We start from the raw sequence: 17,849 nt of genomic DNA, 5'->3' as shown, positions 1-17,849 counted from the left end.
AAAACTGACTGTTCCTTTTAAATCTGTAGCCCGGCTTTCTCCAAACTGGAGGAATGGTTGGAGAACCTGAAGATGCACTTGGAAATGAGTCTGCCGCTTGTGTCTGAAGTAGAGCAGCTACACAAGGCCTTCTGGGAGAACAACAGTATCACGTGGCCCGAGAACGGCCTGCACGTCCACCCAGAACAGCCAGAGTAAGGCGGGACGGGGGCAGGAGAGCGTCCAAGTGACAGCCTGCTTCCTTGTGGTGAAGGAAGCATGTATTGTAACTCTCTCCACACCCCAAGCAGATGCAATACATGCAGCCTGGTTCAGGCCTAACAAGTAGACTCAGGGGGACAATTGTGCATCTGAAAAGCCACTTGTTCAAGAGAAGCGCACGTTGTCAAAGTCCAGTGGAGAGACTTTGACTATGAGAGCTTGATTCTACTGCACATGATGCTTAAAGTAGAGCATGACGCCTTCCAAATTGTAACACAGCTCTTGTGTAATGTAGATTTACATTTGCAGTTACTACAGTGTATATATTCATGTGGCTTAACCAGCTAAACAACAAAGCAGGAAAAAAAAAAAAGTCTTCAATTTTGGGCTTCTACAGAACACATCACGCACATGTGTTTTTCAAGTGTTACTTTGATTTAATAGTGAGTACTGTCTAGAGAGTGCATGCCTGTATATTTTGGTTTCAGTCTCATTCATCCTGTCCTAAAACTGTTAATGCTGATTGTGTAGCACTGATTCAACTGTGAGGCACACACGCACACGCACGCACGCACGCACACACACACACACACACACGCGCGCGCACACGTGTACACTGTTAAGGCTAAAATGTTTCATAGTCTTTTGCATTTCTCCTTCCTGGTAATGTGGCATCTTCAATATTCCAATGTGCACTAGTGTACATAGGTGGCGACATTGTAAATGTGGTAAATATTGTAAATGTAAAGACATATTTTCTATACGTATTTGCATTATTGCCATATTCTTATTGGTTGGCCTGACTTACAGTTATGGAAGTTGAAAAGGTTTTACTGCAGTTTATGCGGGCCAGCATTTGATAGACGATTACGTTTTACTCCGTTTGATCTCATGATGTGTTGCAATGTTTCATCCAGTGTCTGGTTTGTTGCTCCTATAGAGTTTCCTGCATTGAATCTTTTCCGTTCCCTTTTGGAATATGATTAAAACACCCTTCAAATTCTGAAAAGCTAACAGTCTATCTATACTGTATACAGTATATCTTTATATTGTTCATCTGAGTAATACCAGGCTCATAGTGTGTGTCGTCCTACTGTATGTTTACATGTACATTCTGTCTGTAAATATCACATTATACTGTGTGACTTTACACGTTTTGTCAGTCTATGTCCATTGCAGTAATGTGCACTATGGCACTGCGTTGGAAATGATCGCTTCCACAAAATTTCTCACTTGCACCATTTAAATCTGTTGGCTGTAAACTAAAAATCTGTTTTATTTCTGGCTTATGTTCACAAAAGCTGCATGGTACAATTGCGAAAGTTGGTCTGCCTTCTAAGCCTGAATATTGTGATGTTAAATAACATTTTGAAATAGATATTAAAGAACAGCATCTGTTTTATATATATATATGGAAACCACTGAAATCTTTTGTATAGATTTTCATTTGCACTATATTAACCAAATGGCTAGTTCAAGCCATGTTTTTTTTGTTTGTTTGTTTTGCTTCTTTGGGCTACTTGTGATAATAAGGAGATAATGTTGGTTCAGGTTGATATAATGATGCAAGACACTGGTTGAGCCTTTGAAAATGTTATATTCAGGAAAATCCAGCCCCTTGACATTAAACTGGACTTGATTTGTGAAAATGTAACATTTTGCACGTTTCTTGTGCAATTTTGATTGATCATCATCATCCATCTGTGGTGACAATTTAGTTTACATTTTAAAGATACGAGCATGTCCAGTTTGAAAGCTCGGGGAGAATAGAGTTTTCCTGTGTTTGCTTCTCCGAGGATGTGATGTCCCAGCTTTGCTTGCTGCCTTGCTCAGTGGTCCTTGTCAACCATGTCGTTTGTAGTGTCTGATGACTGGGCTGCAAACACTGAGTCTTTTGTCCCAAAACAGAACTTAACTTTCACCTCTTCATCACTCCTTTGGCTCAGGGCCGTCCTTTCCTGGTGTTCCTTCACCATGAAGTCAATCCACAACACAGTAGTAAACAATGAGACTTAGAGAGCATGTGATAACTGTACAGCCTGCGAATTCAAAACTGCTTATTCATCGCAAACCATTCCGCAGTGATGTGTTATCACTAATTCCTGTGTGAGCATGTTGATGATGTCTCTGTGAGGACGGCGTGATGATCAATTAGAATGTTGCCGCAGCACTTCTTTGCAAAGGATCAATACCTCTGATCAATGCTGTGCCTTTGTTGTAAGCTAGCCTTGCCAACGACTTGAAAAATTACCTGATTTCCTGATTATTTTTTATTATTATTTTATTTTTATTTTTTTTTTTTTTTTGGTAATGTATCATACGTGCAAGCCTGACTCCAGTGGACTGAATATCATTGCTGATAGTGTTTGTATAAGATTTTCTTCCAGTCCCATCTCATATTTGTATTTTCCTGACCTTCACGCTCATATTTTGATATTTTAATATTATACTTCTTCTTTTGTTGTCTTATTTAATTTTTACGCAAGCTGTGAATACAATTCTGCACTTTAAATCCTGAACGTGAACATTCAAACTCCTGAGATGAGTGTTTTTTTGTTTTTCTTTTTACTTTTTGTCACAGCTGAAAATAAAATTGTTTCTCTTTAAACAAACGAGTTTGTGTTAATTAATTTATAATGATGACATCAGAGACAATGCTATACAATGTAATCTAAAGATTTTACATCTCCATCCATCCATATTCTTTGCCACTTGTCCTCATCACCAGCCTGTGTTAAATTAAAAATCACCTCAGCACAGTCATGCTCTATTTCTATCACAAGATGTCACTATCTCAAAAGCCTTATATTTGCTCTTAGCCATCCATCCATCCATCCATTTTCTTTACTGCTTATCCTCACTAGGGTCGCGGGCTGCTGGAGCCAATCCGAGCTATCTTCGGGCGGGAGGCGGTGTACACCCTGAACTGGGCGCCAGCCAATCGCAGGGCACATAGAAACAAACAACCATTCGCACTCACATTCACGCCTACGGGCAATTTATCTTCAATCAACCAACCACGCATGTTTTTGGGATGTGGGAGGAAACCCGAGTGCCCGGAGAAAACCCACGCAGGTGCGGGGAGAACATGCAAACTCCACACAGGCGGGGCCGGGATTTGAACCACGGTCCCCGGAACTGTGAGGCAGATGTGCTAACCAGTCGCCGATCTGCCTCATTTCTGTGTCGTCATTTCCTTCTCCGTCATTGGTGCGCCACCAACGGGCCCAACTGCTCTTAACCAATGAATGAATTATGGCGTTTTATAGCTAGTGTGATAAAGGTTTTCGACACTTAACAATTTTCATTGCATTAATGTATACAGTATAGTGAGTCAGTCACAAACCTAATCAAGGCTTATGGGGTCTTGATCAAATTAATGTTTCTTCTGTAACAAAATAGCTAAACCAGCAAACATTTGTGCTCATGGGCCACAAATCATTTCTAAAACAGATGGGCCAGGTCTTGAATAGATGAGGTAAAATTAAATGAATGAATATTTTATTTTTTGAAATGTACAAGATGAACTATTGTTTGACAAGAATAAATTAAAAAAATATATATATATCTAAAAGACGCACTGTTTTTAAAAAAATGAATAATGCATTTGCATTTTAATGTAATTATATTTATTTAATAAAAATTAAATATGTTTTAAAGTAAGAAAAATGTTGAAAATATTTAAAATAGCTCATTCCAGTATTTTTTAAATTTACAATAAATCAGCAGACCAGTGACTGAGATATATGAAGCCCTAGCTTCGGTGAGGCTGATGTGGTAAAGACTCGCCCACCATGCCGCCGGTTGATGGATAGAAAAGAAAAAAACTAATTTAATGCAAAAAAACTTCACAGAACTTAAAATGCCCAGTTGGCTGAAGAACGGGCGTACCATGCAATCCTTGGCCCACCCTTAGGCTAACTATATCAAGGACACAATGGATTTAAACTCATTCAACAATTTGCAGCAGGAAAATGAGTTGTTTTATTTTTAGTATTTGGTTCCGAAACATTGGAAAGCAATGCTAAATAAAAATAATGTATAACAAGTTGTATTTGTATCTATTTATTTATTACACGTATGACGTATTTTGTGAAATGGTTGCTCATTTTCGCGTTTTTATTTTATTTTTTTTAATGCGTGCGTGTGCACGTCATCGTGTGCACGTGCAATTGTTTTCATTCCGACGCAGCTGCGGCAAGCGCCCGCGTCCCGTGACGTCACCAGCCCGGCACAAGGCGAGCGAGTCAGGACTCCACACAGACACACGGAAAGGACGGGTTTGTCTGGTCGGACACGACAACTGTCACACCTCTTTACGGCTGTGTTGGGACCGAGAAAATAAACGAGGGTGAAGAACGACGAAGAGCAACTAAAAAAAAATCATTTAAAAAAACGACAGAAGAAGAGGGAGAGAAGAAGGTTGAAGTGAAAGTTAGCGAGATGGAGTACTCGACCAGCCGCAACCGCCTTCGCTCAGCGATCTTCAACCACGGTGAGTTTGAGTGAGTGAGTGAGTGAGAATGAATGAATGAATGAATGAATGAGTGAGTGAGTGAGTGAGTGAGTGAGTGAGTGAGTGCCTGAGTGCCGTCTCATGTCGGCGTTAATGTTCCCTTTAAACGGCGTCATCACTAGGAGACCACGGTGAGTCAACGCTGTTGACTGTCAACATAATTCAGGTGTGTGTCAGCCTGCCCTCGAACCCAAATTTGTACAAAAAAAAAAACATGGCTCTTTTTCCTCTGTAATCCCCCTGCAGTTATGCAAGACTAGTACCAACGCTCACCACACTAAACTATTTCTAGAGCAAAGCTTACTGTACTGCAACACATTCAGGGCTGCAGGGGGATGTGTACAAGTGTGCAGAAAGACTCTTGCTGTGTTTCCTCTGCAGTGATCTTCAACACAGAGCGAGATGTGTTCACTGTTGCTTCGCAAGCATCACTCAGTACAATAAGCAGCGCTGCACTTGACTTGAGTCCATCTTATTTGCTCTGAATAAGACAAATTGTGCTCATTCCCACAAATTGACTTGGGAGACACACTATCTCCATGTACATTAACCCCCGCCAAATCGTACATTTTGTGTGATTGTTTTTTTCTTAAATGAGTTTTTACAGTATAAGGCAAGTCTGAAGTTAGAGTTGCGTGCCGCACAGCTCGGAGATGCAGCATAGTTAACAGTAAGAAGAGATGCAGAGAAGGTCCCCAACTAATCTCCAGTAATAGTCATTGTCATCCTACAGAGCAGAATGTATGCCTGTGAGTGCTGGTGTATGCTCTGTTTTTATGCATTGCTCCTCTGTGTGTGTTAAAGTAGAAGTTTGAAGGTTTATAATTACTGGAACATCTCTACCAATTTCCATCTTTGGTGTTTCACATTAAGATAGCTGACTTTCGTTTGTTGAAATTACTATTATTATTATATGGTTTGGTTGAACATATTGGTGTTTAAATGTACAATGCTTGTTTGTCGTTTGTTTTATCTGTCAGTTTTACAGTAAACTTCAACTGTGAGGGGCAAATAGCTTGAAGCAAGCACATTTTGCCTATTCTTTGGGGAACTGCAAGCGAGAAGCACTAAGGAATACTTTAGAAGTGTTTAAAGTATGTGGGAGGTGTATTTTTTTTGTGTGTGTTTTTATATGGCCTCTTACAGTACCCTCCAAAAGTATTGGAATGGCAAGGTCAATTCATTTGTTTTTGTTTTATACTGAAGAAACTGAAACCCTTCAGATTAAAAGATGAATAGAGACAAAAGTTCAGAATTCCAGCTTTTATTTCATGGTATTTACATCTAGATGTGTTAAACAACTCTGGTCAGAGAACCTTTTGTTTGAAGCCACCCACTTTTCGAGTGAGCAAAATTATTGGAACAGACATTATTAAATTAACTTAAAGTGAATAACATTTAATATTTTGTGGCATAATCCTTACTTGCAATAACTGCATCAAGCCTCCGACCCATTGACTTCACCAGACTGTTGCATTCTTCATTTGAAATGCTTTTCCAGGGCTTTACTGCAGCCTCCTTCAGTTCTTGTTTGTTTCTCGGGGTTTCTCCCTTCAGTCTCCTCTTCAGGAGGTAAAATGCATGCTTTATTGGGTTAAGGTCGGTGATTGACTTGGCCAGTCTAAGACCTTCCACTTTTCCCCCCTGATGAAGTCCTTTGTTGTGTTGGCAGTGTGTTTTGGGTCATTGTCTTGTTGCATGATGAAGCTTCTCCCGATTAGTTTGGATGCATTTTTCTGTAAATTTCCAGACAAAATGGTGAGCCCGTTCCAGAAGCAGCCATGCAAGCCCAAGCCATGAAATTACCTCCACCATGCTTCACAGATGAGCTTTCTTTCTCCATACTTTGGCCTTTCCATCACATTGGTAGAGGGTAATATTGGCCTCATCAGTCCATAAAACTTTGTTCCAAAACATTTGTGGCCCATGTCTGTACTTTTTTGCATAATTCAATCTGGCCTTCTGATTCTTTTTGCTGACGAGTGGTTTCCATCTTGTGGTATGGCCTTTATATTTCTTCTCTCAAACTCTTCTTCGAACAGTGGATTGTGATACCTTCACCCCTGCCCTGTGGAGGGTGGTAGTGATGTCACTGACTGTTGTCTTCAGGTGTTTCTTCACAGCTCTCACAATGTTTCTGTCATCAACTGATGTTGATACGCTTGGCTGACCTGTTCAATGTCTGTTACTCAGTACACCAGTAGTTTCTTCTTCAGGGCATTCCAAATTGTTGTATTGGCTATGCCCAATGTTTTTGCAATAGATTTGATTGATTTTCCCTCTTCTCTCAGCTTCAAAGTGTTTTTTCTCCCATAGACAGCTCTCTGGTCTTCATGTTTGCTTAACAGCAAATGCAGTTTTCACAGGTGAAACCCAAGGCAAAGAACAAGCACTATCTAATGTTTAAGCAATCAATCTAAAACACCTGAGCAACTTGAAACACCCATCAGTCACATGTACTTATACTATGCATACTATATGTACTAGAATACTTTTGCTCACTTGAAAAGTGGTTGGGTTCAAACATAAGGTGCTCTGTCTTGAGCCGTTTAACACATCTAGATGTAAATACCATGAAATAAAAGATGGAATTCTGAACTTTTGTCTCATATTCATCTTTTGATCTAAAGCCCACGTCTTCTATATACAACAAAAACAAAGGAATTGACCTTGCCGCTCCAATACATTTGGAGGGGACTGTATATGTTCACATATCGCAGGTGGGTCTGGAACGTATCCTCTGTGATAAACCGGGATTAAGTGTATTCTTGATGATCATCCGCTCCATTGCACGCCACTGTATTGTCCTCTACAACACATCTGTCACACACTAATATTTCATGAAAAGATGCATTGGGCTTGTTATGGTGGCATGTATTCACCGGGACGTCAATTAAATAATCAGTGGCACAACATTTATTTTATTATAGTTGCCGTATATATTTTCAAAGTTTCGTAAAAGAGCCAACCACTGTGTAAAGTCTTCTCAGCGGGGTTAAGATCAAGACAATACAGTATTATATATTGACGATTGACACTTGATGGTAAAGTATGCGAACAGACGAGCATTTATTGCAACGTGTGAATGGAAAAAAGCCATGAAAATATGTGCCTGCTTGACAATCATTACAATAATTTTACTTCATCTTAATAAAAAGTGGCCCTGACAAGGAAAGGCTGTGTCTAGACTGTTCTGGTTAATCATGTATAAAAATAATACCTCATGATCCCTGAAGCACTACCCCGATGAATCCTGGCACTTACATCTTGGATTATGTCCGGGGTGGCGGGATCCCATGACATTGGCTACATCACTTCTTCTGGCTGGAAATATCATTAGAGGCCCAGGTGGAGGCTCTTGTATTCTAATGCGTAAATTCTGTGTAAATTTGGTGTATGAGCTGTCAATTTTCGGTGAGTATAGAATATGTCACTGCAAAGCATTCCCTCCTCCTCCAAAGGCGTTTAACCTCCAGTAAGGACTAGGGCTTCTGAACTAGTTACTTTCAATGTTGTCGTCCACTGTGACCTTCCAGTGGACGACAACATTGAAAGTAACTAGTTATTAAAGACATGCTATTCTACTTCCTGACTACTGTAAAGGTGCCCTTGAGCAAGGCACTCCAGCCTTAGCTCAAGGGGCGCCGCACCGTATGCGTACATCCTTTCACTCTGACATCTCTCCGTGCATGCCTGCATATACTGTATGTGGTCTGCTTCTCTGTGTGGTCTGTAACAAAAATATACAGCAGCGCGTAAATTAAAAATCGACCAGGAAGCATATCTATGTTGCTACTCCAGTGTAGGCCATCAAAGAGTTTGGATAGCACTAAAGCGCATTCAATTGCATTTTATCAAAACTGTTAGTGATCAGTCTAGTCTTATGAGCTCTCTATCTGAGTAACTAAAGTTGTTTGGAAAAGAGAAGTCTCGTGATGCAGAGGCAGCAGAGGCAGCCAGAGTCACGCTGAAACATACCGGTAGTCCAAATTCAAGGGAGGTAGATAATGGTTGGATGGAGAATAATGTGGGAGATGATCAGAGTTTTTTATTATTCAAATCAATTTAGCCATGGACCTATACTTAATTAAAAAAACAAAACATGCTTTTACAAAGAAAGTAATGCTGAGTTAATATTGGCACTTGGAGAGGTCTCAATTTCAAAATGTTTGTTATTGTAGATGTAGTTTGCAGTGGTGCAGTAGTTTAAATTTCATGGATTTAATCATAGGAGAGAGGTTAGTGTGATCGTGTGATTACGTCAGTGCAATCCTTACTGAAAGTGATTTCACATAAGATTTATAGTTTGTTACATACACGTGTCCGCAACATCTCCTCTTTGCCGATTCATTTTTGTGGGCCCTCTCAAGATTTGACATTGTGGTGGTATGTTCAAATGTTAGTTTTCACATGTCTGGCTTTTGGGTGTGTTAAAATGGCTGGGACTATTCCAGAAAAAAAAAAAAGCTTTGACGTGGATTAAATGTGACAGTTTAGTTCCAGAGTTGAGACATGGATCTTTCTATCTACCTGCCAGGAAACACTTGAAATCAAGAAAGTGGTACTGAAATCAAACATCTTACCCATAACCCTTCTATATAAATAAAGCAACCCATTTGCTTTTAACTCAAATCTTTAAAAAAATGAAGTGTGGCTGGAAAAGGCACCCATTAGGAGAGAGAGCAGTGTGGATGGGCGGCCCAGTCAGCGGTGGCATTCTGAGATGGGATCATCCCTGCATCCCGTCTGTGGTTGCCTGACGCAGCATTGCTGGTGAAGGATCTGGGCATGTAGGTCAAGGGAGGGAACGCCAGAGAAAGGAAGGAGCCAAGCAAATTGCCACCATTGAGCAGCTCAGGAATGTCATGTGCACCACATGTGTTGTGTGTCGGTTATAAGATGCCATTTTGTTGGCAATTATGTCAAGATTGTAGGTGTTTAACTTATCTTTTCATTTGTGTCATCTTACTACGTTCGTTTCTTGCAAAATTGATCTGAAGTGATGCTCATGGACGTTTTAAAGAAATACAAATTTTTCTATAGCTAAAGAAATGCCCATCAGCCATTATGTAGTGGCATTTGTGTGGCGATATTTCTGTAGGGCCTTCTCTTTCAGATAATGAAGCAGTACTTGATATATAAATCCGCCACAACATTATGACCGCTTGCACAATACAATATGTTGTATGTACAGTATGTTTCTGATGTTTTTGACTTTATGTTACTAATTGAAGTACCGACAATAAAAATATTAGACACCTCTCATTATGACACGGCACAATTCCTCACCACTGCAAACTACAACCACATGAATCTATTAACATGTTAAATGAATACCTTTATGACCGTGCTGATCATAATGGAACATTATTTCCTTTGGAAATGGATACCGTTCACAGATGTGTTCAGAATAATAGTAGTCTGTTTTAAAAATAAAGATCAAAATCCTCGAAACTCTACATCTACATAGATTAACCTCATCCACATGCCAGAATTTTTGTCACTAAAATAATCTATCAACATTAACAGAAGGGAGGCGTAATTCCTTAAAAGTGTAATGTGTGAGTTGCTCAAGTGTCAACGATACTAAACACTAAAACATTTGTCTGATAGTGTCTAGGGCCAAACCAATAAAAATTTTAAAATTATAATTGCATCATACTTGAACTTGAATGATTTATTTACATGATAAACACACTTTCCAGTTATTCTTTTGATTGGTAGATCTCAATTTTTTTTTTCAGTGGACAATATATTTACTATTAAAGTGGTTCAACCCAAAAATGAGGTGCCAATAATAAGGCTCAAATGAAACTGTCAAGTGTCTTTTGAATGACATTGAAATCTCTGAAACTATGAGTCCAATGACAGTATTTTAAAAGGTGATTTGTGATTGTCAGATTTGGTTTTGTTCAACTTGTTGAATTTATTTGTTTCTGCTCTTCTCCCATGTTCCTGAACTCTTTGGATGTGGATCCACAAATCTGTTTGGTTGCCTATGCTCCAACCACTGAGCAGACGAGGAGGTAAGAAGCCACCGTTTTATTACCTAATGGCGTGACTTGATGGGAAGCAAAAACGGAAAAACTTGGGGATTGTGTTGCAACGACTGAATTCTTGACACTCTTTTGCACTCGATGACCATGATACTCACTGAAGTCAATTTCTGTAATTGTTCCGCCACTAAACTGTGTATGTGCTGTGTGGGATGCTCTGTTGACTCCACCGAGAAAAGGTGTGTTGTCAAAGCCCAGATTTTCTTGTTCCTCGTTAGACAAGGTGACATTCTGTTTATGGGTGTGTCTGCGTAGTTTGTGTACCTGCTGACTTGTTGCATATTTGTTTATAGTTCACTCAGACTGCCACCATTACTCAGGTACTGTATATTACAATTTGGTGAGTGGGTAGCAGCTCACTGTCACCTCACTGTCAAGTCTGCCCTCGCCATCTGCATTCTCACTCCTCCTCTCCATGATGTCAAAGCTTGACAGCTGTGTTTGGACCCTGGATGAGTAGGAAAGGGGTGTGTGTTTGTTTTCCTTCGCCAGAGCAGTTTCACAAGTGGGTGGAGAGGAGTGGATCTATATGGGTTTGACAAACGCACTTTCCTCAACTACATAACAAACCTTTGTGACTCAACTGCTGTGACAGAAGATGGAACATTGAAATAGTTTTTAATTCATTTTATAGGGTCTGTTTGGATTAATTTCAATAGAGCCATTGATAGTGGAGTGGTTGGTTCACGTAGCTGATTATCCTGCAACTGGTCTGGGATCAGCTCCCAATCAGTGGCTCATTCACATTCACCCTGTGATGGACAGGTTATCAGTCCTGGGTTTAAAGTTTGGATTTGACTGTAAATCATCTGGGACTAGACTCCAGCTCATCTGTAACCTTGAACAGGATAAGATGTTGAAAATGGATGGATGGATAGTGTCATGACAAAAAGGGTCACATGCTAGGTGTCTAATTGCGTAATGATGACCTATTAAAGTAGACAGAGCAGTACACAGATTTACGGCACTGAAGAAAAGAAAACACATTGAAGTCTTGTTGGCATAAATTCATGAATAAGGTGTGTTGACATTTGAGTCACACGCTGAATAGATATTTTTTTAAATGTGAAGTTTTTCCTTCCCATCTGTGTTTTTAAATCAACTTTGAAAATCTTTATATTCAAGTTTACATCCAATATCAAAAATCACCCCACGTGGATGATTGCGCTTCTCATAATAAAGGAATCATCATTGCTTGGTTTTCATAGAGGAGCCATCATCATAGGATGCTTGAAGGGTGGACCCAGATTAGTCCCATTCCAAAAAAGCCCTACGTGGTTCTTTTTAAAGGGTTGACTTAAATACACTTGGCCAAGACAACCAGTGAAAAGGCATTATTTTTGTGGATACAATCTGTTGCTGCTGTGTGGTGAAATCACCAAGTGGCAACTGTCATGACAGTTTTGATACTTTCCAAGCCTGATATTTGGTCTGGTTAAATTCAATGTACGCTCTCTCATTAAACATACTGTAGCATCTCTCTCTTCTGATAGCGATCAGTCAATCCATCCCGACATAATTGATGTGCCCTTTTCGACGCCGACAACCAATAGCTGAAAACAGGTTTCCAGGTGTGGTGGAAACTGAGGGTGGCTGTGATTTGTGAAAAGCTTCACAGCAAATACTTAAACACATACTTTGTGTGATAGGAACAAAATATTTGGTCTTGGGGTCTTGTATAGACTTCCTGTAAGATGTTGGAGTGTGTCTGTGGAAATGTTTCACTCATAATCTATGCTCGAGCTCATCCTAAAGATGTTTGATGGGGTTGGGGTCATGTTGTCCAACTCATCCAAGCACATCTTTATGGATCTTGCTTTGTGCACTGGGGCACAGTCATGCTGAAACAGAAAAGGGCTTTCCCTACACTTTTTCCATGAAGTTGGAATCGTATATGTAACTGTCCATAATGTCTAACTGAGGAAGCCTCAGACTTACTGATTGATTGAGTGGTGTCCCCCAAGACGTTTGTCCACATTGTGTATCTCATGATTCGTCGCTGTTTGCTAGCTTTGAAGTGAGAAGCATGCAGAAGGAAAGTGGTTGTCTCTGTGCTCACCCACACATTCACAGTGAGGTGTTCCGCTAGTGGCTTTTGCTCAACTAGCCATTAACTCCCTTTGACTGCCCACAGTATTCAAACTATATGCCAGACTATACTTGGACTTTATTAGCCTATTGGCTTGTTAGCTGTTGCTGCCGTAGAAGCGTCCCTTTGTAGCCCAGTTTTTCCTCATTTGTATTTGCCAAGCTGCAGTCATCCTTCAAACTGGAATAGCAGAATTTACACAAATGCAACACCACACCCTAGCAACATCAATGGCATTGCATTGTTGAACTAACACTCATAGCCTGTGTTGATTATGAGGAAAACACCAAACCAAGGAAATTATAATTTACATACCACACTCTTGCAACAGCTCAGAGTAGTGTTTGTTGAATGAGAGCTTGCAGTTCCTCCATACATCTAGTCATATTCATTGAGAAGTACGGACTCAGCTGCAGTGACACAGTTAGCGATGCAGACAGTGTTGGCAGTGAAGTTTTTGGCCTGCGGGATTGGCTCTGACAGCCGGCCCTGTGGGCTTTTACAGTTTGATGAAAGGACAAACAATCGGGTTAGGGAGCAGGCACGCCACACTTAAATGAACACGCGGCCACTGTAACAACAAAGACATGGTGAAAGATGAATGTTTAAAGAGGGCGCACGACTGTGGATGCATTTCATTGACATGTCGTCAACCATTCTTACTTGAAAAGACTGGGAAAGTTGAGGAAATCTCGAGAAACACCAATTTGGAACATTCCACAGGTGAACGGGTTAATTAGAAACAAGTGAGTGTCATGATTGGGTATAAAAGGCGCATCCCCGAAAGGCTCAGGTGTTCACAAGCAACGATGGGGCAACGTTCATCACTTTGTGAACAACTGCGTGAGCAAATAGCCCAACAGTTTAAGAGTGTTTCTTAACGTACAATTGCAAGGAATTTAGGGATTTCATCATCTACGGTCCATAATATCAGCAAAAGGTTCAGAGAATCTGGAGAAATCACTGCATGTAAGCGGCAAGGCCGAAAACCAACATTGAATGCCCGTGACCTTCGATCCCTCAGGCGGCACTGCATCAAAAACCGACATCAATGTGTAAAGGATATCACCACATGGGCTCAGGAACACTTCAGAAAACCAATGTCAGTAAATACAGTTCGATGATCATCCAAGAGTGGGGATACTAAACTGGCCTGCCTGCAGTCCAGACCTGTCTCCCATTGAAAATATGTGGCGCAACATACGACAACACAGACCCCGGACTGTTGAGCGAGAGAAATTGTGCATCAAGCAAAAATGGGAAAGAATTCCACCTACAAAGCGTCAACAAATAGTCTCTTCAGTTCCCAAATGGTTATTGAGTGTTGTTAAAAGAAAAGGTGATGTAACACAGTGGTAAAGTTTAACAGATTGAACATTCAACATCTTGTCTTTGTAGTGTATTCATTTGAATATAGTTTGAAAAGGATTTGGAAATCATTGTATTCTGTTTCCTTTGGAGTTTGTGTTTTGGAAGCGGTCCCCCTTTAACACACTCCTCCACTAACCCTTCCTCTACTTCCAGCCACTCCTCAGTGACGTGCTCACCTGATGCTCAAGCTAATTGTCCTCATGTCCTCAACAGTCCAGATGTCCCACTTGAGCCTGATCTATTTCAGCCTCAGTACTCGGCAGAAATTTTGGTCAGAGTGCAACTTAAAAATTCCTCCAAAGCCTCATTACAGTAGATGTAGCTCTTGCCAAGCCCCCTCCTGCTATAAATAATCCCAGCCCAGTTCCCATGGCCCCCCAACTGGTTCCTGCTGCTTAGCTAGCAAAGCGCAAATGCTAGGCCTGCATCTGAGAGGCAGGTCATCTTTTCTACCAAAGACATTTTGCAGTACAAAAGAAATGATTATCTCATGCAGTTTATTGCTCTTTATAACTTGCCCACCCATTCCAACCACGATAGTTAAAGAACAATGCACTCTTCACACATCTCCCTAGCTCAGAAGTTTGAAGATCTAAGAAACTTTTTTTTTTTTTTTTTACCTTTTCTGACGTAGTGGTGGAAATGACTTCACAGTGAAATTTACACCATGTTTTTTTTCTTTTCACCCACAGTTCATGTCTACAATGTTCAAGTATTTATAGAATATATTTACAATGGAATTCCATTCCTGACCTCCAACCACTCGGGGATTACTCTCAGTTCTAAGTCTTTCAGTCTGGATCTGGAGCTGAGAGATGGATACACATTTTCGCAAGAGATTGAGTGTTAGTTGTGAAAAATGTGTTTTTGTAGTTTCGGTGAACTTTCATGTGTATAATATCCTTATCTTGGATCCATGTCATTAACAGTCAAAAATTCCTTAAGATGCAATTTCATGTAAAATGTTGCAGCATGGCTATTTGGTACAGGCCTCGGTAAAAATGTACCGGTATATTGTGATCCTTTATTATATTCTGTACAATAAAATTAGCCTGCGATTGGCTGGCAACCAGTTCAGGGTGTACCCCGCCTCCCGACCAAATATAGCTCGGATAAGCTCCAGCACGCCTGCGACCCTAGTGAGGATAAGCGGTACAGAAAATGAAAAAATTAATAAAATTAGCTGCATGTCACACATGGTAAATAAGGGAGCTTTAATTTTTTTCTGTCAGTATTTAGTAAGCACGAAGAAGGCTGACTTTGTGACCAAACATACAGTTCACCCATTTGTATTTGATTGTCAAGATGAATGTATAAATTAGGCAATCACTACATACTGAGCCAGAATGGCCAAGGGGATGCAGCAAACTAGATGAAAAATTACATCAAGCAACCAAAGTATTAACCCAAAAGTTGATTACAGTTTGCTTCTGCTGCAGATGCCATTGAGACTTTCAAAATACCTTTCAAGGATCCTTAACACGGTTTAGGGGATAATTAAAATTGGTTGCTTTGTAATACATTTTCATTGTCATATTATTTAACTACCAAACCTATATGTACAAGTTTATTCCGATGCAAAGTGATTAGATGACAGTTGTGTGTGTTCGAACCCTGCAGTCGTCAGCTGAAGCTCCTTTCACTCCCTTAAGAAAATATGTCCAGATGCTCCCATGATGCCTCAGGACACTCAAAGGAAATGCCAGGCAAGCCAAGAGGAAGAGCAGGAAGAGATGGTGGAGATGTAGTGAAAAGATGTTTATGTCCCTAGACTACAAATCATCTTTTACTCCTCTCTCCCAGTTGATAAAACTGGGAACTAATTGACCTCATGTCTTCGTCCAAGATCTAAGAGAAGGAAAAGGAATGGATATGGGGTAATCCTGTCACTCAATCCTCATGTTATCATATTGACACAATTAGTGAAGCATGTTATTGTAGTGCTCATCTTACCATAGTTTTGTTTTGACACCCTCAGCATCACCATCTGACAACGAAGACAAAACAAGCGCTACTGTTGGCACTAAGCACTAGTAAGTAATTCAGATCATGTTTTCATGTGACGATATGGTGATGTACAAAAAGGAGAGATGACTACAAGTGTAAGACATGAGCACAGTAAATTGTCATTGGAATAAATAGAATTTCAGGATTCTTTTTTTAAAATGCAGTTCAGTAAAAGCTGAATAATGATTTATTCATCCATCCATCCATATTTTTCTGCTTAACCCGGGTCAGATCATGGGGGCAGCAGCTTAAGCAGGGAATCCCTGCCTTCCCTCTTCCCGACACTTCATCCAGCTCTTCCAGGGGGATCCCAAGGCGTTCCAAGGTCAGCTGGGAGACATAGTCTCTCCAGCGTGTCCAGGACGCATCCTAATCAGATGCCCGAGCCACCTCATCTGGCTCCTCCCGATGCAGATGAGCAGCGGCTCAACTCTGAGCCCCTCCCGGAGCTTCTCACCCTGTCTCTAAAGGAGAGCCCAAACACCAGACAGAGGAAACTCATCTCGGCCGCTTGTATCCGGGATCTTGTTCTTTTCGTCACGACCCACAGCGTGTAGCCATAGGTGAGGGTGGGAACGTAGATCGACTGGTATATCAAGAGCTCTGCCTTCAGCTCAGCTCCTTCTTCTCCATGACAAACTGACACTGCTCCATTCTTCTCTCACTCGTGTACAAGACCTCGAGATACTTGAACTCCTCCACTTGGGACAGGATCTCTTCCTCGAACTAGAGAGGACTCTGCACCCTTTTCTGACTGAGGACCATGGCCTCAGATTTGGAGGTGCTGATTTTCATCCCAATTGCTTCACACTCTGCTGCCAACCGCTTCACTGAGAGTTGGAGATCATAGCTTGATGAAGCCAACAGAACCACATCTTCTGTAAAAAGCACAGACGCAATACTAAGGTCACCTTACCCTCAACGGCTTGGCTGAACATAGATATTCGGTCCGTAAAGATGAACCGGTTCGATGACAATGGGGCGCCATGGTGAAGTCCAACTCACACTAGAAATTAATCTAACTTCCTGCCGCCAATGCGGCCCAAACTCTGACACTGGTCGTACAGGGACTGAACAGCCCATATTAAGCGGTCTGGTTCACCATACTCCCAGAGACCATCCACAGGACTCTCCAGGGGACACGGTCAAATGCCAAGTCCACAAAGCACATATAGACTGGTTGGGCAAACTCCCATCCACCCTCCAGAGCCCTTACGGGGATATAGAGTTGCTCCACCGTTCCATGGCAAGGACGAAAACCACACTGTTCCTCCTGAATCTTGGGTTCGACTTCTTGAAGATTTTGATTTTTTTTTTTTATTATTATTATTTTTCTTTTTTGGTTCCCTGAACAATTTGCTGAGTGAATAGTTGTCTACATATGATTAATTATATCCATTGAGGAGAAGGTTTGTCCAATCCCATTAGTTTACTGGTTTATTGATGCAGTTTCCTGCATCAAGTTTTGTATCCAGTAAATTAATTGCCATGTAATTTTGTCTAATCATTTCAGTGTAAACTTTACTGTATTACTGGTACCTCTGTATTGTCTGATTATATTATCTGGATATTGATTTGTGTTTACATCACTACGCTTCTTAAATGGTTT

At 40.7% G+C, this 17,849-nt stretch overlaps 1 protein-coding gene and 1 long non-coding RNA gene across 5 annotated transcripts in view; both read left to right on the top strand.

Annotated features, from left to right (window-relative positions):
* limk1a (LIM domain kinase 1a) overlaps positions 1–2,813 on the top strand; it is a 51,386-nt gene extending 48,573 nt beyond the window's left edge. For all 4 annotated transcript variants that reach the window (XM_061781284.1, XM_061781285.1, XM_061781288.1 and 1 more), the window contains one exon: positions 30–2,813. In XM_061781284.1, the coding sequence (XP_061637268.1) occupies positions 30–198 (169 nt within the window). In that variant the 3' untranslated portion in view covers positions 199–2,813. The remainder of the gene's footprint in view (positions 1–29) is intronic.
* A 7,940-nt stretch (positions 2,814–10,753) lies between these two features.
* On the top strand, positions 10,754–17,550 carry LOC133482713 (uncharacterized). The gene is made up of 3 exons (XR_009789883.1): positions 10,754–16,110; positions 16,212–16,266; positions 16,472–17,550. It is a non-coding gene; the product is annotated as an uncharacterized LOC133482713 (long non-coding RNA).
* The last annotated feature ends 299 nt before the right edge of the window (positions 17,551–17,849 follow it).

Source organism: Phyllopteryx taeniolatus, chromosome 8, assembly GCF_024500385.1.
Source record: "Phyllopteryx taeniolatus isolate TA_2022b chromosome 8, UOR_Ptae_1.2, whole genome shotgun sequence".
NCBI lineage: Eukaryota > Metazoa > Chordata > Actinopteri > Syngnathiformes > Syngnathidae > Phyllopteryx > Phyllopteryx taeniolatus.
The sequence above is the reverse complement of the archived record's forward strand: the minus strand, read 5'-3'. Positions and strand labels throughout refer to the sequence as shown.